Genomic DNA, 25,836 nt, shown 5'->3' with positions numbered 1-25,836 from the left:
CAAGTGCTGAAGAGTGCAAGTTATTCCAGCTAAGATCAACATTAATTTACACTCAAATATCTTTCCCAGCCCACCCTTTCTGTTCACGTAATGCAGTTATTTTGTGCTGATTCCACCACTTTGAGGCAAACCATTTTTTTTCCTCACTGGACTCTTCCAATGCAAAACCCAGAAGATAAACTGAAGAAAACATAATAGTCACCTTTAAAAAAATTCTCTTCTTGTTGATTTGGGTACCATCGTAAACCGTCAACCTCAGATTTGCATTATCCAGGTTGATGTTTTAAGTGGGTTAGTCTCTGAAAATGATGTACCTTTTATTTTAGGAAAGCTAGGCGAAACTCGGTGTCATCCTTACGTGCCATTTTGCAGGATGAGAGCACATTAACCAATCCTCACATAAGTACAAAGATTTGAAACCACAACGTAGGCATCTTAGCAGTATGCATGGTAGGTAGTTTCTATCAACCTCTTCAGCCTAGGTTTAATTTTATCACGAATTTACAATGTTATCAGTGCAGTTGTCTGGTATCTTGAGAGCCATCATGCAGTTTGTGCTGGTGTGGTTACGTGTGACCTGCTATGACTGTAGTTTAAATTTTAAGAAACTATGCATGCACATGTATTTTAAACAGGTCTGTTTGTGCTGGGGGTTTTGTAGGAATCCTATTAAAATGTTGCTACAGGGAGAAAAATTACGAAGTGTCTTTCATTCATTTTGTTTTAAAAGCACGAAAGGAGTGCTTGAAGTTGGTTCCCAAAATGTTTGAATTTCACGGTCTCGGGAGATTTCTACTGTTTCAGTGTGGTTACAATAAGGCCTCTATCCGAATTTCATCCAGTTCAATGGTCTAATGAAACTTTAAAGAAGGGGGGAGGGGATTATTCCCTTTACTCATTGAAGTATCACTTTTATTTTTCTGTGTTTTAAAGTAAAATTGACTGCCGTTAATTGTATTTTTAAAATTTGTCTTTAGATATGGTCAAGACGCTCGGTGATTCTGTACTGGACTAAAACGATCTTAATGTGTGCTTTAATGAGGATTTTAAAAAATGTAAATGAAAAGCTTAACAAAAGAAACAATGAGGTATTGAAGGAATGGAGTATTTGTTTTATTTTTTTTTCCAAGGTCCTTGTCCAGTCAGAACAGGGCAGTCCAGGGACTTTCTGAACGTTACCTGCAGTACTATATATATGCAGTCAGGAGATGATAGTTCTTACATGTTCACTGACAGCAGAATACAGACTGCTGACATGGTACTGAGCTCAGCTGAAATATTAGTTCCACAAGAAAGATCAACTATATCTAAGCAAATCATCCTTTCTGAACTGTAGAAAATCACTTCAATCAGTTGAAAGATCTCCTCTTTTTCTTCTGCATATTTGTATAACTCACATTGCGAATGTAAAGTATGGATACATAGGGGAATAACGCTTTCCCTAAGATTGGTAGGCAAGGGGGAGAGCCAACTGTCGCAGCAGTTATAACTCAAGTAAGAGGTTTTCTAAGAATTTTCTCTAACCGAAAAGTTTAAAAATACAAGTCAAATATTTCAATCATTTATTAGAACAAAATGTGTATCTTTTTCTTAAAGGTGTGTTTACAAGTCCAAACTCCGATTATGGCCTTGGTCAAACGAATAAAGCATAAATCAGGCCATAATTACTTACAAATAAGGGTTGGCGAACAGAACAAAAAAGACAGTGAAAACGTACACCGACTTTTTTTGTTCCATCACTTTAATAAATTCAGACAGAAATTTGAATACAAGCAACCTCTGACTCCCAAACCATCAAGAGGACAGAGTAACAAAACTAATGGCTCTTTCCTGAATCTAATCTCCACTAGTTTGGTGTTTAACAAAGCAAATATAATGACTAACAAGTATCTTCCACAAAAAATCGTAAAGCAAACAGTTTTTTTTCTAATTGTTCCATTATATTGTAAATTCATACATCTTTCCTTACCATAGGAAGGTAGGAAATATAGAGAGGAAAAAAGTTTTGTATGCATAAATTTTTAGTTTATAATCAAAACCACACTCAAGCATCTATGCTAATGTATTATTTCATGTATTGGGAAAGAGTCTGTAGTTTTAAATAGAACATTGTATATTAAGAAAAAAACCCGAATACTGCTTGATTGATTCCAATTGAGTCTTTTTTTTTCTTTTCTTTTTAGTTAAAAGAAGTACTGTGAAAAAATAATTTTAAAAACTTGCCAACAACAAAAATGCTTTTACTAAAGCATTAGATCAGCAGTGTGGTAATATAGCTTTTATGTATAAACTTCATATGGTCATGCAAAGGGTTAAGCTATGTGATTTCAGGATAAAAGGTTTCCTGAGTTGACTATTATTCCTATGGTCTGCCAACAACTTTGCAATAAATGGAATGATTTTTATGGGAATGTGGTTATTCACAGCAAGACTACAGTTGGTGTCAGTATGAAAAATTCTTCTTTAGTAGATTCTCTCAGCAGGGATAACAGATCTGAAAGAAAGGCAAAAAGTAGTTACAGAGAAGTCTGGCTGGTGTTGGTGACAAATTATGTTTACAAAATGATGGGGTAACCCATTGAAAAAGAAGAAATCAGAACAACAATAAATCAGAGTCTTGATCCTCTAAGTACTGCTGTTCCAAAACAAGTTACTTGTGATTGTGTGTATCGTTTAATAGCTCCCATTTCTCTTGTCCATAAAGCAAGTGAGACTTCTGGGCTTTCAGTTGCAGGGGTGTGAAATAATGCTTCAGAAATCAGTAAAATTACTGCAAAGTTATACCATTGTCCTTGAGATAACATAAAATATTGGTAGGTATGAATTAAAATAATTCAGGAGAAAGGAGAAAAATTTTCTCCTTTGATTAGATTTTAATATTATTTTTTAATTATTGGTTATAATTATAATATTTATAATTTTTATTATTTCTTAGTATCACTTGTCTATTTTTTACTTCTTTGTGTTTTTTGAAATAATATTAGAAGGAAAGTGTGATGGAGAATGCATTAATATGTTAATGAACTTAGCTGGCATTTAGGTTTGGTTTGTGATAAGCTTTCAGAACACTTAAAATATTAAACCATTGATTAAGTCTGCAGCACTGTCATTAGAGCTGGTTTTATCTTCCATTTGAGATGAGGAGTAAAGTTACATAGAATTTAGTGATTCTTCCCAAACCAAACAGCAACTTTATGGATTTTAATTGTTCAGTCATTCATAAAGCTGTTGGAGGATGGAGGGGTTTGTTACTGTTTTGGTTGGGATTTTTTTTTTTAAAGGAATAGGTAGCAGCTGTTCAAGAGGTAAACACAGCAGCTTTGAGTGCTTCCTGCTCTTTGTTTCCCTCATGCACAATTACCCCAGTTCTATTTAAAACATTTCATTTGCGAACTTGTTTCAGAGCATTGCAAGACCTCGGTGTAGCATTATGGCATGAATTTCCTTTGTTGTGCTGGGATCACCAATGATGTACCAGCAAGGAAGAAAAGCAACCTAGCTGTGTCAATGTCAGGGGAAAAAAAAATTATATTTATCCAGTACAGAGCAAGTGTTGTTGATAGGTGGAGGTTAACTTCTCTTGAGGTAAAGGGGTAGGTTTACTGACCCAAAAGTAAATACTGACTAAGATGATGCCAAAGAAAATAAATTTCTTAAGAACATTACATTACACATTCTCTCAAACCAGAAAAATAGCATGTGCATTCTTTAATATTCTAAGAAATATTTCTTCACCAGAAATATTTAAAAACCAGTCTATGAAAGAAATAGTTTTTGTTTGAAAACAGTTTTCAAAAGAGTGTGATAGTTAAAGATGCAGCTGAAAGCAGAATCAGCTCTTGGTGATTGTTGAATGTAATCATTCATGTTGGTTGTGAATATTTATTGCTGGTAATACACAAATTGAGATTATAACAGTGCAGCTTTTCATACAGTGATGGGTTTTGCCAGATGACCTTCATTTAGCAATGAACAATGGACAGAAGTTCACGTTCAGACCACTAGGTCTGGTTCTGCTGCTTTGAGAAATAGCTGTTTTCCTTGAGGCACCTATCTGATTTTGGCAGAGTTAGTCCGATTTGGCTGTGATTGGCGGATGGATCCTGGAAAGTCTTAGCAAACCTTTGGCCCTTTACTTCCTAATTGGTTAGCTGGTTGTTGAATAAGAAACAACTATAGTCACTTATTACAAAAACAGGTAGAAAGGACTGTGGAACATACTGAAAATGGATTTCTGGGCTATCAAACTCCAAAAAATAAGCAATTACAGGAAAGGCTGTTGAATAAGCCTTATTCCTGGTGAGAACAAGGGGTGGCTGCAGGGAGAGGAAAACTTCAGACAGAGCTGGCTGAATTATCTCCCTCCCACTCCCAAATACCATAGGGATGGCAGCTGAACTAATCCCTGGTCGCCCAGAGTAGAGTCATCCAGGGCCCTACAGAGGAGTATCTATTCAAAAATGCCTTTTCTCATTTGGCTGAAATAAGAGCGCACCTCCTCCTGATGTTTGTAATGTCTCTAACGGGAACCTCCCGAGCAGACTGGGGCTAGGTATGCTTTATGAGGAGCCCGTGATTCAACTTCTGATAGTTCACCTTCAGCAACAGAGAGTTCTGGGAAAGCCAAAAGTGATTATTCCAAAAGCTTCAGCAGAGTTTTTTTTACAGCACTACATTAATTTGTAGATGTAAACCTAATTTCTGAGGTACTTTAAGTCCTGTGAAGAGTAGGAGAGTTCGCTTTCTAATGAACCTGTCAACAGTTGTGGAGTCCCTTCCAGCAGGCATCACAGCAGTTATCTTGGCACATTCAGACTGAGACGCAAAGCCCATCTATTTGCATTTAGTTTTCCACAGGAGCAATCCAGGAACAGCTCAGTTTCACTGCAGGAAGGAAGGAAAGAAAGGAAAGGAAATAGAAATCATGCTAAGGAATTTTTCCTGATATATATATGAGGGAATGACTGGAAATAATTTTTCGTCTACGTGATACTACAACCATGGGTGACTTGCAGAAAGCTCATGAGGTTCCACTTCATGTATGTGGGACTAAATTACACCGCACATGTAGCTGTAGGTAAATGAAGAGAAATGCAAAACAAAGTCTTTATTCATAGGCAGAACTGTGGCTTTACTGGTGTGTGCAAAACCCAGCTAAAAGCTTCGACCCATCCGAAATGCATGATGCCTGGCTGTTGTGGAATGTGCTGCTGTGGTTCGTGAGTGTTAGAGCTACAAAGAATAACAAATACCTCTTTAGCTCACTTGAGAAGATCATTCCTATAGGCTTATGCAACTTATTAACCACTTAACTTCTTTCATGTGGCCAGTGTTGAGTACCTTCATACTAGGTGCCACTGAAAATAGACCCTATATGATTTCCTTTCTCAAGAAAATCAGATGGAGTGGTCTTTGCACATGTACAGCTCAGCTGAAATACATGGGAGCCTACCAAGCTCATAGAATCACTTTATTTGCCTTCCTGTTGCTTCTCCCTTTCTCTAAACGTAAAGCTCTAAGGTGGCACAGAAACTCTTGCCTATCCAGCTGGCAGACCTAGAGCTCCGGTGAAGCAGGTAGTTGTCCTCTGCTCCGGCTGGGCAAGGCAGCTGTGTCTCAGCTTGCTCTCTACTTCTGCCACTGAGCATCGGCATAGGGGTCAACATCTGCCCCACAACACCGAAGGGGGGAAAGAAAAGGAAGGAGAAAAATGCAGAGCGTTGTGCAATGGTCTTCCATCTGCCTGTAGGAGCAAATGTTTTAGCTGTCTGTACTGGCAAGGTTAGCAGAGAGAATTTTAATCCCAGTCTTTGTCCCATTAGCAGATAATTACAAGGATGGGAGACTCGCTAGCTCAAAGCATTGTAGCTTTCATTCAAACACGTGCATTTAGGAGATGGTCAACTGCACCAAGGCACAGCAAGCTCAAATGAATGGATTGCACAGGACTGAAAGAGAGACCTTACATCTTTTTGTGAAAATTTCCATGTGAACCACACGAGCACTCTCATTTCCTGAGATATGAGACATTGTTTTCAGGCTTTTATGGAAAAATCATTCTTTTCATAAGTTTAATTTTGAAATTGTTTAAAATTTAAATACGTTTGAACAACCTTTAGTATATAGTTTCAATAAAATGTATAAAAGTATACTTTCAAGTTAATACATTTGGGAATAATTCATGACATGCTGACCAGGTTCATGGCTTTTGTTACTTCTTTAAACACATTCATATTTTATTTTCACTGGCTTTCATTAGTCATAGATTTTTTTTCTTTTTACAAAAGTATATATCCGCAGATAACATGAATCATGTCGTAAAGAAGGTATTTACAATGTGAAGTGCTGAACTTTTAAAATAAAGTGAATTTGACATTTTGAACTTAACACTGTCCTTTCCAGGAGTGACACAGACTCTTTAAACACATAAACTTGATTTGTATTTAGCCGTTTCTATCCATGGGTAAAATTCTTTCTCTGACACCCCCCTCTTCCCTTCTCTTTTCCTGGTAAATATACAAAAATAGAATAACAAATTATTTTGTCAGAGTTATAGCAAGAATTGATTGTTAGAGAGGCACTCCAAAACACTTCCCTGAGTAAGATCATACATTACAGAAATAGAATAGTTTTATGTTTTATCATGTCTGAACAACTGGAATGTAATGAGCATATTCGGAATGATAGGGAGTATCTCTGAACTGGAACCCGAACAACAAATCTACACCCTAAAGCCAGTGAGAAAGCTCTGGGTTTGGAGGACTGCACTTATTGTGATTGTCCTGAGCTCTGCTGACCCTGTGCTAGAGGTATGATTTTACATTTTGGTCTCCCTTTTCAATAGAAAGATTTCAATGTATCGAGTAATATATACCGAGACTCTATCAGTTCTTGAAATATCTGCTTCATGACAACTATGAAGTAAAGAGAACTAGCAAAATAGAGTTTTCTTTTGCTGTGGGAATGTAACTGTCATGTTACAGTTGCTACATAGATACTTCTCTAGGTCATGCTTTATTTTACATTGGATTCTTCCAGTTACAAGGTGCAGCTGAAATGAAAATGTAAACCTTGATTTTAGTGTAGCTGCTTCAGTAAACACAAGTTGCAGAATAAGATCTGTATTTATTTTGGAACAAACACTGTTTACTTTAGGAGTATTGTATTTAATCAAAATGCACTTGTTCATGTGAGGAAGCAAAATAGGATTCTAATCACTTTTTCTATTAGAAAAGAATGGCATCCATTGTACGTTGTAAAAGGGTTACGTGTTCAGTGTGGGAGAGCACTCCTAAGTCATTGGCTATGAAAATGAGTTTGTTAAATAATTTTAGTTCTTAGTCCTCAGTGTTTATAATAGCTAATAGTTTATATAGCTAATAGCCCTAAATTTATTTTTTTGTTTTGATGTGCTATTTTAACAGTAAAAGGTGGGGTTTGGGTTTTTGTTGTTTTTTTTTTTTTTTTTTTTTTTTACACTATAAGCTTCTCTTTATAGTCTTAAGTTTAAAATGGGAGTGTTTTGAAAGCCTTCACAGCCTGATTTAATTCCTTGACTGTTCATCCACAAATTGTCAGACTGAATGAAGTGGATTTCAAGAACTCTCTTTGTTCTTCATATCCTGTGCCTGACCCACAGGTAATCTGCACCTTTTTTCTTCAGTGCCGAATAATTGTGGTGGGAAAGAAGAGAAAATGTTAGGGTCACAAAGTGCAGGCTAGACAGAGATGACAGGTCCTGCCAATTGAGTGCCAGTATTGAGAACCTGCGAACCGTAGTCTCTGCTTTTTCACATGGATTTGCACTGTATGTTAACAGGCACTCCGCGATGATGGGTTAGGAAGCTCAGCACTTCAGCTTTTATTGCTTCGGCTTGAAAGGAAGTGCAGAGGTTTTTGTATATTTAGCAAGTACAGTAGAGGAGCATTTGGCACAGGCCATACACGTACATATGGGATATAGGTGTGTTGTTCTATGTAATGTCAATTCTCTGACCTGTATGCATACTAGAGATTCTGCTATCCTTCTAGTCAAGTGAAAAACAGAGATTTACTTGTCAAGTTTAATGACTGCTATTAAATAATGTTGGGATCCTTGCATGTTATTTTTCTAAAATTAGAACAGAGACTAGTTGGAGCAATTTGCTTTTTATTTTGCAGGCAGATAATCACAGCTATAAGTAAAAAGGTGTAGAAATGAACAGACTTATAAAGAAAAATGGTCATTCACAAACTAGCTTTGGAATATGCAATTGTTGCTCGGAAAAACATTCCCGGACAATCTGTAAGCCTGTTTCCCAAAGAAGCACGTTGTGATGGCTTATAGAAATGATGAGTATTTGTGGAGCAGATAATAATCTGAAAGGGTATATATCTTAAAGGGTATATATCTTATTTCTGGAAAAGACGTAAACAGAGTTACTGCTGTTGTAAAAAGCTGCATAAAACACACAGCAGTGTACCCTAGAGATTTTTTTTTTTAATTAAGGTTTTTTCAGACACTTCACATTTATAAAGGATTGCAGCTTTAACTTGTTTTGCCAGATCTGTTCTCACATGTACATGACCAAATTTCTCTACTGTTCAGTAGGGAAAATGAAGCAGTGGATATAATTGCGTAATGACAGATATGAGAGGAACAGAGAATCCCAGCAATCATTTCCTGCGAGCTGGCCAGCTTCCAGGCTGTCTCAATGGGCACGCTGATGTAAAGGCAAAATGAAAATAGCTTGTTCTGAAGGGTGGTTGTTGGTTTGGTTTTTTTCTCCTCTCTCATTTGACTTTGCAGACTAAGGTATTGAAACAATTAGTTGACAGCGTGGTGTTAGTTTTCTCATGGTAAATTAAGAAGATTAACCAAATGTGGAAATGTATTTTAGCTATAATCAGCAGATTTGGGACTGTAATACTTCAGCATCCTCTGAGGTTATGTTCATAATATTATTCATGTTATTCTTTTTCATAATGTGCAAACTTGTCCAGAGTTAATCTTACACTCAGTGTTTTTTCAAAGACAGTAGAATTATTAGATTTATTTTTGTTAGTTTTGTAACACAGAAATGTAGATGATCAGCATGCTAGCCGTTATGTCACTCCACTTGGCACGTAGTATTGGCACAGATAAGAGGAACTCTTGTAACAGCCTTAATCTCTTTTTTTTATTGTTATTAATTTTCCTACAGTAAATTGAGTAGTGAGGCATATTTTACATAATTATGGCAGAAGTGCACAACTTAACGGGTGGTAGCAAAGGAGCAAAGTAATATAAATATTTGCAGAACATTTCTGCCATAACTTAATGCTTTGCATATGAATCTTTATAAAGATCCTAAGTTAGTTTAAAGGAATGATTCCAGAAGACTACATATGTCCAGGCATTTTAAGAGCTGTGAATGATGACTGTGGAGCATCTCTGGGAGTCTTTGGCTCATCATACAAAAACAGAAAAGAGAAGGAGGAAAAGTTAGGATGAAGGAGTTAGCAAATGCTTTGGGAATGGAGGAGGGAGAAGACACAAGCTTTCCATGTACAAATCTTAGGCTAGACTCATCTAGTCATTAATTTTCTATTGTTGTTTTTCTTTGGCTTACTGCATTTCACTGGAGACGTATTTTCACTCAGCAAATGATTGCAGCAGTTTTATGGAGCTCCTGCAAGCAAGTGTCTGCTGCTGCTTCAAGCCCCAAAGCAGAGCTGATGGAAGGGAACATAGAAACACGTCTCAGTTACTCCATGCAACGTCTGTTGGTTTAATTGAGCTGCTGCAGGAGATTTGTTTCAAGCTAAGCTACCAGTTGTGGCACTGAAAGGTCTGAGGGACACAAACACATGGATCCATGCAAGCCAGCTGTGCTAGAGAACAGCAAAGGACAGCATGGACAGTAGCTTCTTAAACTGCTATAGGTAGATTTGCTAAGTTACGCATGCTGACCACTCTCATTTTCCCTTAGGCTAATTGGTAAGTCTACAGACAACCCCCCCATATCACCATTAACAACGTATCTTTGAGCATGCTTTGAGCATGTTACTAGTGTTTTATATCACCTATCTAGCATCCTCCCTCATCCAAACTTGCACTTTAAAGGTATATAGGAAATGTCTCCTTTCTCTCCCTTGACAATAGCCTTTGCTGGGGTCTCCCTACAGGCTTTTAAATCCTCCTGCATTTCACAGCTTGCTGTCTTTCGTGCTGCCGTTCCTGAACTGAAAAGACTTGCTCTCTCTCGTTGCAGAAGATCAATTTTCCCTCTGCCTCAGATTTTTTCTTAAAATGTGATTCTTCCTGAAGCCTTTTGAAGAAACCTCCCCAGCTTCCAGATGGCACTTACTTGACGTGGCTCTGAGGGTGCTGTGTTGGGCAGCTGCCAGGCTGCTGCCAGGAGGACCAGTCCCGCTCCCACCCCCCAGCCTCACTCTCCTGCCGTTTCCCACAGCAGCCGTCAAGCTAGTGTGCTGGTCACACAGAAAACCAACCCAGAAAAAACAACCGCTCCAGGTTTCTGACCAACTTGCCCTATGATTGCTGGCCCCAGCTGCAAGGGATCGGCAGCAGAGATCTGAATCAGAGCAGCATCGCTTCCCTAGACTAAATTACCCTTTGCAAATACCTGTCCTATCCCGTGTCTGCCCCTCATACACAGAAAATGCATGCAGCACCACGAATAAGGTCTTCTAAATAGTTCTGTATGTTTTAGTAGCCCAAATCTCATTTTCAAATGTGAATTAAGCACTTTGGCAAGGGTTTCATTAAAATCAATGCGGTTTAGAAGACCTATGTGAGAATAGGGCTTAGATGCCTAAAATACTTTGCCCTTCTGAAAGTATTATCCCTGAACTATACCAAGTGCATTTTGCTTTCCAGGGATTGATCCCAAAGTGCAGAGCTGCATCTCAGCCTGTCTGACTGAAATCCAAACCTTCAGTGCAAACATGTCATCACTTGTAGTCCCTCACTGAAGATTTCAGACTGGATAGACTGAAGTTGCAAGGTCAACACCTTTAGGAGCAAAACACAGCTTGCTGCATAATCTTTATACATAAGCCACAGGATATTTTGCTCCTTACTTGCCAATTCAACCTATTTTAAAAGAGAATCCAACAATTTTAATGTTCTGCTTTGGAGCTGACTGCTAAACTGATTCTATCATAATAAAATACATCTGCATAAATAACATGTATTTATAGTGTTTCTACAGGGACTTTCAATATTAATTTCAGATATCACTTTGCCAGAGAAATTAGGGGGAGAATACTAGTACTGTATTTCCTATGAAAATTTTACAAAAGTGTCAAATATATCTGTAAAAGTTTGAAATGGTAAGCCTGCAAACAAACCAGTATTTTTTTTTTTTTTTCTGAATGGCTGTTTAGCTCTAAGTTGGCTCTCGTCACAGAAGCTTTTTTGGGAAGTACTTGAGGATTTTATGAGTCTTTGTATTTTTATTAAAATATATCTTTGCAAAAATGTACTGGTTGGAAGTGCATACTCTGTTTGTTGGTCAGCGTCAAACTTCATTTTAGCATATCCCTGATTATGGTGCATATTGAGTAAACAGCTATTTTAAAATGTTGAATGTGTGGGTGCTTGCTTATAACTAATCAGGGGACTGAACAGTGTCTCAGGTAGTCTTTGCTCACAAAAAAAATGCTCCGTGCCAAACAAGCAGGTGGAAACAGGTACCAGGTGTTCTGAGGGAAGGTTGGACCAGATCAATTAATGGTGGGCAGGTAATTGGCTTCTTTGATGAGGTGTTCCTAAATAACTTTACTGCTAAAAGAGAAATTGCTAAATGAGTGTTTTTCCTTCCCATGTCCAGGGGTTGAAAAATGTACCCATCGCTCATTAGCCCAAAGTCGGAGTCAGCTAGACAGCGTGAAAAAATACCTGGCACTCAAAGCTCACATTTAGCCTCAAAGCTGTGTCCTGCCACTCAACAGGAACAAAACAGTCGTGCACTGGTTGTGACCTTCCTTTACTTGTAACGTAGTGTCAATCACATTGGTCTTTAATCCTTTCCAAATTATAACATGTATTTCTTGTGCTTTGATTTTGCTTCATTCCCTTCCTGAGTTTACTTTTTTCTTCTTTTATTCCTGACAAAAGAGGACACTATCTCTCTCCATTATATTCAGTATTTCACCTGAAATTTGTGATGTTCATGACCTTTTCTTCACTTCGCTTACTTTCTTGACAGTTTCTATACCTTTACCCCACCAATTTTTAGTCTCTGATTTCTTTCCTGGGCTTTTCTCTCCAAAATCCCTCTTTCTTTCGATACCATGATTTCTATTTCTAATGTATCATTTCGGTTCTCACTTTCTACCTACCAAGCAGATGGTTAGACAAAAGGGGAGAATGTCTGTGATGTCTCAGGGCTTGTGATGGTCCCGAGACCTTGCAGCATAAATTAAAATTCCAAGTCCTCAGCTCCTCTCTAACTGTGGGATCTGAGATGTAGTGGTGTCATCTTTCCTGCCTCTGTCTTTTGCCTGAGAGAGCTGAATTTAGAAGTCTGTTGAGTTATTCCTTCTTTCAGCCGCTCCTGTGAGAAGCTGATCTTCTACTCCTTCCTTTAGTTTTGTGCTTACTAAAAAAATTGTTTCTTTTTCCCAGATTTCTATTTTGAATCCTCTTCTCCAGCAACTTGTTCCAGTTGTCATTCGTAGTTTCCAGGCTGGGGGAGGAGGCTGTTGACTTGGTAATTTTCACTGCTACATTGGCAACTTAAGCTTAAGTTTTCTATCCATGGAGACTTTGAGACATCACTGAGCAGTGGAAGAGTAACTACAATGGGAAACTCATGGATTCAGGAGGGTGTCTCTTGATTAGTTTACTCTCAGTTCATATGTGAATCGTTAACTGGGTAGGCATTTGGATGGACAGTTCCTTTCAGTTTTAAACAAAAAAACTTAATTTCTGTGAATTTGATAATTTGGTGAAGAAGCTTCCAGCTTTTTTTTAGCCAAGTTGATTTTCAAAGCCTGGCAACATATGTTCACACTTGTAGTTTCAGCTCTGTCTGTACATGTAATACATTTTGTCTGCCTGAGGAGGAAATTCACTGTATGGTGGTTAAATATGAGCAAATGTAGTATTGCCTTTCCTGTGCTGGTTGTCGCTTTTACCTCTCTCTCTAGCACAAGCTACCTATGCGTAAAATACAAAAGAGTACGTATTACAGTAAGAATAAGTATATGTTGTACAAGTGCAAAAGAACACACCTTGTTCTTCAAAGCATTTGAAAAGTTTCCGAGGTATTTTTCGTAGACCTATGTTTTTAAAAACCTAGAATCCACAGCCATCATGTGAGGCCAAATAGACTTCTTCAGCTTTTTTCTTATCTGAGGTTGTTGACCTCAGGAGAGGAGGAGAAGGTTACAGGGTCAAAGTCTTTTCCTCCTTGGAGCTTGCTGCTTGCTGGGAGAGGGTTGGCTGGAAAATAGATGTTTTAGAAAAAGGGTTGAGGGTCATGATTTTAATTCTGTTAGGGAACAGCTGGTTTGAGTTTCTTTCCACTTCTGTCTTTCCCTCCCTTCCTCACAAATCCATGGAGAGAGAAAAATTTGTTCAGAGGAAAGCAGTAACACAAAAAATAAAGGATTGTAGTATTTTCATGTTTAAAATAGATCATGTTTGTTATAGGACTTCACATTAAGAGAGAGAAGAGGAAATTATTAAAATAATTGAAATCCATTATTGTTTCAAGCATTGAATTGAGATTGATTTAGAGTGCCAGAGGTTTATTTGTTTACCTGCCAAAAGTTAAATTGTTAATAGTAATGTTCTAATGGTTTTTTGGTGGATAAACAATATGCATTATGATTTTTAATTTAGTGATGAACAAAGCTCATTATGAATGTGCCGTGTTAGTTTGCATACAAGTCGCTGAAGAAAGATGGTTTGATTTGGCTATTTCTGTTCAGATTTTCTTCATCTTTGCATGCTGCTTTCATGCACTAAGACCAAACAGAGAGAAGGAAACTCACAACTCTCAAATGAATGGCAAACTAGGAACAGATTTTTCGTCTGCGCTCCTCTGAAACACTGGCCTCAGGCTGTGTTGGTGTGTGGCTCAACAGCAATCAGAGGTCATAATTTCATTGGCGGTTAGCATCAGGTTTAATTTTTCTAATATGTTACATTTACCAAAATGTCTGTTTTCAGTTACACTTATGCACTGACTGAATCAGCTTTGAGCAGCATGATGTTTTAAGGTACCTGAAAGGCTACAAGAACATTTATGGAACACATATGCTAATTGTTTTTAACCACTTTCCTTTCTAAACACAAAAATGTGTTTTTGGAAAGCCATTTAACAGTAGTAGCTAATGATGGTGTGCATTTATTCTAAGAAATGAGCACAAGGAATAGGTAAAATAGTTGTTTTAACAAGACTGCCATCTACTGATTTGCACAATTAAAAATATCCCTGATGAGTAGATCGTTCATAGTTTTTTATAGCTTTATTTTCGAGAATTGCAAGATCAAGAAAATTATGAAGTCTTTCTGTCGCCTTAGGAATGCGACCAGGTTCACATTGACGACGTGTCTTCAGACGACAACGGTCAAGATTTAAGGTACAAGAGAACTGAACAAGATAAAACGTTGCTTTGCAAGTTCCTTCCTGGGAAAGCAATGAACTGCTGTAACGCTTACAGTAGTTACCGCTGTCTTTTTAGCTGTCTTAGCCTTTGCAACCCAGTGAAGTGAGTAGCTGGTGGTTGAATGTAGCCTGTTGCCTTTTGTTAACCTGGGGGTTTTCTTCTCTCTGACTAGCACCTACAACTTCGGAACAGACGGCTTTCCTGCGGCCGCCACCAGTGCAAATTTGTGCCTCGCGACAGGGGTGCGTGGAGGAGTGGACTGGATGCGAAAACTGGCTTTCCGCTACAGACGAGTAAAAGAAATATACAATACCTACAAAAATAATGTCGGAGGCAAGTGACTCTGAAGTATATAACAAAAACTAGACGAGAAGTAGTAAAAGAAAGAACTTTTCGTTTCTGTTCCTTTTTTAACATGGTAGCGTTTAGTGAGCTGTTTAGTTTGCGGTGTGTGGAAAATTGTCTCTGAGGTAATTGAAAGCAAAGGAAAATGACAGAACATTACTTAATTTCGGTGCAGACATGCCCTTATCTACTCCACAGGTCTTCTTGGTCCAGCAAAAAGAGAGGCTTGGTTACAACTAAGAGCGGAAATTGAAGCTTTGACGGATTCTTGGTTAACACTTGCACTGAAAGCACTCACCCTTATTCATTCGAGGTGAGTACAAAGAGTACGGGGTAGTTAGGAAACTTTAGGATGTCTGCTGGTGATCTAGAAAAGGCCGCCTGGTCTGGTGGGCAAAAGGTTGAACCCGGAGGACCTTCTTCTCATTCCTTGACCATGCCACTCTGTACCTTGCTCTCCTGTACGGTGGAAAAAAAACCCTTTCTCTGTAAGTGGCAGTAGTACTGGTGAGGGGTTCTGATGGGAGGGATAAGGTTTTCCTTCTTCTGTTTTGCTTTGTTGTGTTAAAAAAAGGATGTTTGCGTTTTCTCTTCCATAGGACAAACTGTGTGAACATTCTTGTAACAACTACTCAGCTAATTCCAGCTCTGGCAAAAGTCTTGTTGTATGGACTAGGGGTTGTATTTCCCATAGAGAATATTTACAGTGCAACTAAAATAGGTGAGCTATTTTTATAATGCTGTGATACATTTGAAGCTGTAATTCTAAATAAAAAGATATTGTAGTCTATGTTTATTTTTGACATGCATTCACTATAGCAAATATAGAGACTAGTAATACCTGATCTCATGAAACGCTTTTCATGCTAAAGCACCCTAAAAGTGCTTTTCAAATGTTTGTCATGATCCAGCACAGAAAACTTCATGTAGCTCTATTAACGCTGCTGTAGCCTCTGTTAGGAGGAAATATAATGGCTTTTTTGTCATCATTTCTCAAAACTGTGAGGCTGTGTAGCAGTTGAGAAGGCTTTTCAGTAGGCTGTGAGTACAGAACGCTGAAGTCCCCCCAGATTAGCAGGAGAAATTCTGTAAAGGTAAGCCCTGGCTCCATTTGTTTTCATGGGCTCTGGAGCAAATTTTGGTAAACAATTTACCAGAAGCAAGAATGTTTTGCTGCAGAATGTAATTATTTAAGTTCATTCATACTGACTGTAATAAGCTTCAGCCGGGCAAATGTTTATTTCTGTTTTCTGGTTCAATATAAAAGATGTTATTCTGAGTATGTAGAAGTACATAGGACCAGATGGCAACGGTGCTTGTAGTTTTTAACGTGATTATGACATATCTGTTCTGTCTCAGATTCCCTCAAAATTGTGGGCTACATGAAAACATTTTTCATGTGTTCTTAAGTATCTATAATAGAGGAAGCTCAAATGGCCAAGAAAAAATGGTGGGTTATTTTTGTTTGGTTTTGTTTTTTAAAAAAACTTGGTTGAGAGTTTCATGTAGAAATTTGAAAGCATTACCATAAAAGATTTAAAACTGTTTTCTGCATAGAAATGTTATGATACCGTCTGTCAAAACTTTACAGTAAATTAAAACTTTGAATTATAATACTTTAAATACACATTTTAATTAAAACATATTTTAATAAATATTCACTTGTGAGTTCACGTACGCAGGACAGAAGGGTATTTTTGGAGAACTGCGTTCAGTCACTGACTGTCACAGGAAATCATGAGACTTTTGTAACATGACACAATTCATAATTTTCAAGCGCTGTTTCAACCTAGTTAGTGTTGGAGGTTTCTTATGCCTGGCACCACTGTTAAAGGGCGTCATTGAGTACTTTGGCTTCTCTGCCGGCTAGAAACCTTTTTTTAATTTCCAAACTATTTGTTCTTATGCTGGTATTGTTCTCTAGCTGAAATAACTATTTTGAAAAACACGATTTTTCCTGTTGGTTGCTGTAGACACACAGGTAAGCATGTACCATGACCAGACTGAAGTGATCTTTCAGAATGGGGACATTTGAGAAAACTCAATTGTAAGCATTCTTTCTGGCTTCCCAGTACCAGTACCAGTACCTGAAGCTTCCCAATATTGGTACCTATGTGTAGGACTGGAGCACTGGGATCATGTCCCTAGGTCTGTGCAGTGAAGTAATGAGCCACATTAATGGATCCCAGTGCAGGATCAAGGACCTTGCCCATGTATTGGATTACAAGCATTTAAATCTAAATCTTTTGGGTGACCTTCTAAGTCAGGATACTACTGTTTCAGGAGCTGTGATTAATCTTGTCACAGGTTGTGGAGAAAAAGCTAGAATTTCAACTCAGATTCAATCAATTTGCTCAGTTCAGGATGCTGGCCGTAAACAGCCAGTAGAGAATTCTCCTGGTAGGGAAATTCCCCCCGAAACCTGTCTCAGATTAGGGAAGGAGACAAGAAAGGTGATATTGCGGAGCTCTAGTCTGCTATGTCTACCACGGCGTGTGTACTAAAGGACCTCACGGAGCAGATTTGAAGGTTGCCTGTCAGCTGCTGTGGTGGGAGTAAAGCTGCAGTCGGCCTTGATATGCCATCCTGCGGGAGAGGCTCTTCTCTCCCAACAGCTCTAATTATGTATTCAAAGCGTTGGGGACATCCGGGCTAAAAAGTGATTTATTTTATGTCATCCCATCACCACCTATCCTGAATAGTCTGGTCTTTTTCTTTCAGGAAAGGAAAGTTGTTTTGAGCGAATAATTCAAAGATTTGGAAGAAAAGTAGTGTATGTTGTTATAGGGGATGGTGTTGAAGAAGAACAAGGCGCAAAAAAGGTAATGGTCCTTTTTCAGTGCGGGTTGATTTCAAGAGTCTGAAAGCAAAACTGTCTTTTCTTCGACATGGGACAGCGTGCATTGACATTTGGGGTTTGTATCTTTGCTTTATGAAACATGTTTTGACCATATCTAGTAGAAAGCTGCATAAAACTGTAGATAATAATGTGCCCTACTGTTCTCCAAGAGACACATTAAGCTAGCTATGTATGTTTGATGTATTTCAAAAAGGAGCCAGAAAATGGACCCTGGCTTTTATGCCAAGAACTAATAGTTCTGTTTTCGTTGGCATTCCAAAAGACCACATAGGATGTTATGAATATAAGCAAAAAATGGCAATTCTTGCTGATCAAAGGCAGTGTGCTATTTGACTATATGAAATACGTATATGTCACACCTTGAAAAGGTATGTAGGACTGGAGTAGGTATACATAAATTTCAGTTTTCTTGTGCGTCCATAATTTGGACTCTGCATTCAGGTAACTACTTGCGGCTTGTCCTGCATTCATAACCTCAGTTAACTGAGCAGAGGATACTATTTGACTATGTCTTTATTATTTTTTGCTTTCCTTTGGGAAGAAGGGAAAAATTCACTTTTTTTTTTACCAGTGTGGAGTAAGCTCCATAAAAAACAATACTTCCCGCTGACAAACAATAGGCAGTATTCCTAGCCTTGCTATTCTACCCAAGTGCAGCAGATACAGAGTCTTTGCTTGGAGGAATGAGGCATAATATTGGCTATTGGAACAACAGGAGAAAGAGTAGGAAAATGGGCATTTCTGTTCTTGCTTCCTTTTACAGGTAAATTGCTTTTACACAGCTGCCTTTTTACCACGAAACTCTCTGTGGTACTTCTATATCTGTTTCCACTGTAACTTTCTAAATTGGAGAAGTGAAACTAATTAGTCTGCATGGTGTTTTAACAACCATTGACTGGTTTTGCTTCATGAAATCCGGGTTTTGTGCCCCCGAAGCGTTGCGGGTAGGTTCCCGGCTCGTCCCGGCATTTCGCAGAGTCTCAGTTTCATATATCCCTTTGGCGGACTGACGGGAACAGTTTGCTCCTTTCTCCTTCAGAAATGCCTTTCATCTTTGCGGAGAAATGTTTTCCCGCTGTAAATGATTACATTTTAAAAGCTGCATTTAAGATCAGGGGAAAAAAATTTCTTCTCTTTGTTCCTTTTCTGTTGCTCAGTGAAATAGTGTTGTATATGATAATGGCAGGAGTAGTCCTTTCGGTAACATTATCTAATTCAATGCTTTTTTCAACAGGAAACATGATTCAGAAAAGCATAAGAAAAAGCCTTTCCAGTCGCTAAGAGGAGTAGCAGTATAGAAAGTTCCTTTGTGCCATTACTTCTGTGTATTCTTTCTCGGTGGAAGGAATTTTCAGATTCAAAGCATGTTAGATGCTCTGGATTAAATTATCTGCTGCAGCAGTGCCAGAGAAGTCAATAAGTAGACCAGCAGCCCTGCCTTTCTGCAGAAACTATTAATTTGATTAAGGAAAATGCTTCTGTGCTTCTTGTCCTGCTTCTTACTCCACCGAAAAAGAAGTCACCATTTCACACTGTGAAAGCAGGATTTGCCTCTTAAGTTCTGGCCCTCGCATCCTGCAAGAGCAAGAACCACACAGTGCCTCGCGGTACCAGGAGCTGCTCCCAGCTCAGACGATGCCTTTGTGTTATCTGCTCCGCAGGTTGTTTCTAGGGTTATTAGGAGGAGCGAGCATGGGAATGCACCCTAGTGTATACCGTGCTTCAGTTTAAAGACGTATGCCCTTAGACGTATGTCTAAGGAATAAATGGTAGCGCTGTATTAGGAAACAGTAAAAGCCTAGACCTTCTCTGGAGAGAGTGCAAACAAAACAGGAGAAGATTTTCCCCCACAAAACCACCCAAAGCCCATCAATCCGAAGTGGCGTAACTGTCCCATGATGTACCCCATTGCCTTGCTTATCCCCTGAACCTTGTTAGCTGGTTCCTTCCTGCCTTCCTTCCCATCAGCACGTCGGGTTTTGTGACATTCTCAGGGCAGGGACAGTTTTTGTGGTATCCCTTTGCACAGCACTTTGCTGAAGGGGTTTGGCCTGTGGTGAAGCCCGTAGTATATGTACGTTTCTTTACACTACTTAAAGTGTAAACAGTACCCTCTTCTTTAAACTGCACTTCATTGATTACATGTAAACTATAACGAGTATTTTTAAGTGAGCCTATAAATTCAAACCTATTTAATTTGAGAGATTTTTTTATTCTGTGTTCGTTTAGTGAAAAGAGCTGAACTTCCAGCTTAGGAGGTAAGAAAGTTAAGGTTTTTTATTAAAAATAATTTACCAATAATTTCTCAATTGCTTCATCATAAAACAAGATTTTCATTTATGTCCTTCATTCATGGAAAATCCTGAGTCAATACAACAATAGGAAAAATAAAGGACACATTTAAAATCTTTCTATTATTGTCATTGTTGTAAAAATTCAATAATAGAAACTTTTTAATACCGTTTAAAAGATCATTGCTCTTTTGAGAAACATTTTTAGGATAGACTGTTTTTTCATAAAATGCCTCTTTTGATTGATGAAAATAAATACAATACACTGAGGAAACCACACGCTCTTATGTTTCATGTAGCATGGGACAAGCCATGGTATCAACACCTTTGTTTAGCTGTCACTTCCAGCAAAATATTTTATAAGACAATTAAAATTCTCGGGACGTTTGCGTTGCAGGCTGAGGAATAATCGTACCCTTCTGGATCAGTTCAGCATACAGCCAGGGTAGCTGCAACGCCAGGGTTCACGCGGAGGTTGCTACCTTCGGATCAGCTTCCCCGGGAAAAGAGGGAGAGGAGGGGAGAGAGAAACCGGTGTGGGAGCCGAGGGGTGCTCGGGACGGCTGCCGGCATCGGTGCGGGTGCTGTGTGGGTCAGAGCCGCCGCATCCGAGTGCCACTGCGGTGACACAGCTGCTCCCAGAATAAGTTTCTGGGGTTTTCTGCCAGGGACTCCATTGTCTTGGCATCTTGTTTTGCTTTGCTTCGTTTTGTTTTGGGTTTTGGTTTTTTGTTTTGCTTAGTTGTGTTGTGTTTTGTTTTGTTTTGTTTTGTTTGAGCTCATCTTTTGCCTTTGCCTTTGGAGACACAGTCGGGAAATACTCGTAAGGCAGAAAAAACCCCAACTCCTGAGTTTTTCGACTTAGGAGGATCCTCCAAAGGATTTCTAATTTGCGAGAGGAGACAAAGGAGGAGGCTCTCTGCACTGAGGAGCTGGATTTTACATCAGGTGATTCGGGAGAGCCTGGGCAAATCGGCTTCTCCTTTTGTCTCCAAAATGGTCATGCTGCCTCGGAGGGAAATTGGGAGGAAAAATCATAAATCTTTGTGGAGCAATAAATAGAATATAAATGGGTATCCAATATGCCACTGCTTTTAAGCTCACAGTCACACTGTGCTGGTCAGGTTTGGGGTAGGAAGTAAAGACGACCGCTTAGCAAATCTGGCAGGAACACAACAAAAATACTGTGAAAGATGACAGAAACTGATGAGTTTTCTATTCAAATCTGTCACAAATCTCAGGAGTAAGGTTTTTGTATTCATTTAAGGGAAGGAGGATAGTCTGCACTTTTCGGCGTTGCTGTCAAAAAATGGCTTTGTTTTGCACATGTATTAGTAGAAGCACTTTATTTTGTTGAATAAAATAGTTGAAGTTTTGTACTTTTAATAAATACATGCTGAAAAATAATATTGCTTCTATTTCAGAAATAAAATACCTTAATATTTTAGGTTATTTAATAATATTATAATTATTAGATTTACTAAATTAATCATTTCACTTGTCATGCTTTTTACACCACAACCACATTCAAACTTCTGCCACCGTGTTTCGTTTCAAAATGTCATTAAAATTAAATCACTAAAAAGTTCATAGATGTATTTATTACCAAGTATCATCTACAAAAGAATTCATGTTTTTTAAAAGACAAAAGCATCATATTTACTTGGAAGATAATGATAATGAAATAGTACACAAAATCATTGTTTTACTAAAAACCATTGTTTTACAAAATCAGTGTTTACAGTCTAGATGCATATTCCTCCAATATGCAATAGGAAAAGCTTTCTTACGGTTTCATTAGATACTAATGCATCCAGTTACACCGCCTATTTATTAGAGGTTAGCATTTGTCATCCATTCTCCCACAGCAGCAAATGAGATATTAGCATTTTTCAGTGTGCTCAGAATAGAAGACACGTGTTGTACATGACATGTGTGCTAAGTGTTGGCAGGGATGGCTTTCTAAATGCAATATTTAGTAAATATATATAGAAAGAAACTCTTGCCTGCTCATTCAGTAAGAAAAAATGTACTTCTGTCTCATGGGTGTGTTGCCACTTTTGACAGGGCTGAATAGTTGTGGATAAATGGGGCTTGTTAATACAGGAATAACATAGAAGGTTTTGTATGATAATTTTGTTACTTTAAATGTTTTAGTTTTGTACAATCATTTGTTATCTTAGATAAGGTGAAAATTACTGTATATGCCCCGTGAACACACATGCGTATATATGGACACATATGTGTGTGAGACTGTATATACATATACAAACATGTACATGTAGATATATACAGATCTGTCTTGGGTTTGTTTCCCCTCCTCTTAGCTACGAAGGCTGTGCCGTAGGGTCAGACTGATAGAGATCTGAATCGGCTGCGTTCGGCCATGCAGAGAGCTCCAGTGCAGATTCCAGCCCCGTGCAGCCGCCGCGTTCCTGGCGTGCTTTATTTCTTGGGAGTGTGCTGCTGGTCCTTTGACCTATATGCAGGAGAACTGAAAATAATTATAATCCTGAGGGTTACACAACCTCTTTGTTTTCATGGGACTCTCCAGAATCATTCCACACCTCACTCCTGGAACTACATGGAGTAAATGGAGGTATACTCCTTTCACAGACAGACATAAATAAAGCGGAGGACACTTAAGTGAATTTCAAATAGAAAGATATAGCCAAAATAATGACCACTTAAAGTTTTGGTTTAAAATCTGACCATAAACAGCTGAGGGTAATCCAAAACTTGATATTGCATATGGGCATCTAGCAGGAATCGCTGTGATTTGATTTAGCAGAAGCTAAACCTTCTGTTAAATCAATCAGGGTCTTTAACTGCCCTAGCTGCCTGGTGTGTGTGCGCTCTGTGATGCTGAGGTTGTTATACTGAAGCAGTATAATGCTGGAGCTGCATGAAGTGGGAGCTGGAAGCCAAGAATTTATTACTACAATTCTCCCTATTCATTAGTTTGCTGTATGACCTTGGAGGCCGTCCATGTCATTGACTCTCGGCTTCTGCAGAGACACTACGCAAAGGCAGGTGTCCACCAAACTCTTCGCCATGCCACACGTCAGATATGCTATTTACACCTCCCTAAGCCGGTGGCTGAGGCAGAGCTGGTGCCAAGCTGACTAAGAGAAGCAGGGAGCTATGGCTGGCTGGCAGGGAGAGCAGGTAGGTCCTACCTGGCAGGGGGCTTGTGAGAGAAGAGGGAGACTGCAGTCGTGCAAGAACGGGAGGCAGCGCTGCTGAGCACCACCGGCCAAGTGCGGTCAGCTGGCAAACGCTGCACGGACCTGCTGCAAGCACAAACCTGTGCCCGTTTGTCCTTGATGTAGTACCCCTATCAGATGTTCTAAATTCTGCCAGGAAGGTCTCACAGCCTAAATAAGTGCACAGAAGCTTTTGGAGAGTCCGGAGAACAGCGTGATTAGGAATTTTTATTTTGTTTTGCTCTTGCTGGTTTATTTCCTGAACATGGTGCAAGAAATGAATCTTTAGGAAAGATCTGAGTTGGAAAGCAGCAGTGTCTGACCTGGCAGAGTGCGGAGGATAGGCTATCTGTGTAATGTAACAGGGAAGACACTGGGATGTGGAGTTGTACCTGAGAGCTAATTGCATCCAGCTTCTGTTGCTGGGGGAGTGTAGAGACAGTACAATGGAAGTCTACATTGAAGATGTAGAAATAGTCGGTGTCATAGTCAGTGTTTAACACTTCCTTCGTAAGGAAAGGATTAATCTGTAAAAGTGTTTTGAAAATATCATAAGCTTTTTTTTCCAACAACATCTCAGTTGTCTCTGAATTATTTTGTTGTTTGTTTTGTTCTCTCCAAAAGCAGCTATCACTCATGCATTTATCTTCAAGCTGAGATTTGTCAGCTGTTTCTCAAGGCTTTGTAACAATCTAGAGTAAAGCGAAGCAGAACAGAAACTCTTCCAATGGTGCTTCCTTGTGGGTGATTTTATTTTCTTCCTGAAGAAATTTCTTTGCTCTAAAAGCTAGGCATACTCTGAATGTGGGTATCTGTTGATGTATCCATATTACATTTTAATTCAGATCAGGAGTGTCATGTCAAAGCAGACCTTCCAGTCATTCCCCCTCACTACACTTTGATTAACATCCTGGACTGGTTTTAGGGGGTAGAACCAGATTTCTTTTGGCTAGAACTAAAGAACAATATATTGTCCAGGTGCTCACCAAGTGCTCTCCAACTGCTCATGGGCACTTGTTCCATGATGGCAGACTAGAGCTGTTCTGAAGTGAAAACCCTGGCACGTGGGCACTGGGTGCTCAGCACCACCTCCTCCGCTCTGCAGTCCTTCTAACTGTGCAGCGCGACTTGCTGGCACTTGTCCTTCATTGGGTGCGCATTTTCCAGATTCCTTACAGTGCTCCCTCGCTGTTCATGTACAGCTCTTTAGTCTTGCTTCTTAATTAATTCAGTATTATCTTCTCTGACTCCCGCAAGAGCAAGAGATTGTTCCTTAACGGTCGCCATTTGACTTCAGAGAGACTTGCTGCTACTTACATGGTTATGTTTCTTTTAAAAATCTCTGCTTTATTCTATAAATTCAACCCAACTCATCATCACATCATTATCTGGATTCAAGCAGCATTCTTCTAAAAATAATAATTATTTATACACTGACAAACAGATGTTTACCTGAGCTTCTAAAGACAGATTTATGATAGGCTCTGTGGTAAGGTGTTTGCCTTCTCAGATAGGTATAAGGTAAAATTACAGGGCTTACAGTAAACATGCTGCTGGAAACAGTTTCACATTGTTTTCAAAATTGTTCTCTAACTTAAAATTTGAGGAGAAGACCTGAATGAAAAAAGGAGGTAAGCGTAGAAGTGATAATCAGAAGAGATGGGGTTTTCCCACTGATTTCAGTAGAATTAGGAACTTAGGAAGTGCTGAAGGAGAATGAAGAAAGCCTCTCTGAGAAGTTGTAGATAAAAATGCTTGGGGAACTCAGAAGCTATTGTGATAATAAATTGCTTGTGGTTTGCCTCTAAAGATGCCAGGACACAAGCTGACCCAATGAAAAGGTGAACATGATCATGTTAGCTTTCAGAACATTGTTGAATTGAAACTATTTTCCCATGGGATTTATAGGATATTTTCCTGACGAAAGCTGATGGTTATCTTTTTTTTTTTATTTATGCAAAAGTTCTTGCTGATACTATAATCCCTGGTTTAGAGTATAAAGATAGTTCTTAATCAGATTTTTACTCTTCATGGATGAGGTAATGTGTGCTTTTTCCTGGTATTTGTATTTTTGGTTTATTCAGGTTCTTTGCAAACGTATTTGTGCTCGAGACAGATTTTATTACAGCTAATAGGAAAAAAATACGTATTTATTTTAAAATTGTCCCATATGGAAAAGATGTTTTAAGACCAGTGCTAACAATGAGCGATGTTATACAAACCACTGGGATAAAATTCCTTTCAAAGTGATGTGAGCAACACATGAGCTATTCTGAATCACCATGGCTATGTTCTTAACTCACCTGCCAGGGATAGTTCCACAAGGAACAAACACATTTTGATAGTAAATAATACTTTCACTGCCTTTATTTTTTCTTTTTTTAATCAAGTTCTGCTCCCTTCCTCAAACTACCCACATGCTTCATGTATAGGTTATTTTTCTGAATTTTTTTCTAGAAATAATATTTTCTTCTGCAACATGCTGAAATCTGTTTTTCTTATAAAGAGATGAGAAGCCCCTCCCTTCCTT

General features: G+C 38.7%; 1 protein-coding gene across 3 annotated transcripts in view; it reads left to right on the top strand.

The window, feature by feature from the left end:
• Nucleotides 1-25,836, top strand: part of EYA1 (EYA transcriptional coactivator and phosphatase 1) — a 92,334-nt gene that overhangs the window by 64,237 nt on the left and 2,261 nt on the right. For all 3 annotated transcript variants that reach the window (XM_075494802.1, XM_075494801.1, XM_075494803.1), the window contains 5 exons: nt 14,519-14,577; nt 14,777-14,937; nt 15,148-15,262; nt 15,549-15,670; nt 17,671-17,771. In XM_075494802.1, the coding sequence (XP_075350917.1) occupies nt 14,519-14,577; nt 14,777-14,937; nt 15,148-15,262; nt 15,549-15,670; nt 17,671-17,771 (558 nt within the window). The remainder of the gene's footprint in view (nt 1-14,518; nt 14,578-14,776; nt 14,938-15,147; nt 15,263-15,548; nt 15,671-17,670; nt 17,772-25,836) is intronic.

Source organism: Mycteria americana, chromosome 2 (assembly GCF_035582795.1).
Source record: "Mycteria americana isolate JAX WOST 10 ecotype Jacksonville Zoo and Gardens chromosome 2, USCA_MyAme_1.0, whole genome shotgun sequence".
Lineage (NCBI taxonomy): Eukaryota > Metazoa > Chordata > Aves > Ciconiiformes > Ciconiidae > Mycteria > Mycteria americana.
Note: the sequence above shows the minus strand (reverse complement) of the source record. Positions and strands in the feature narration are given on the sequence as shown.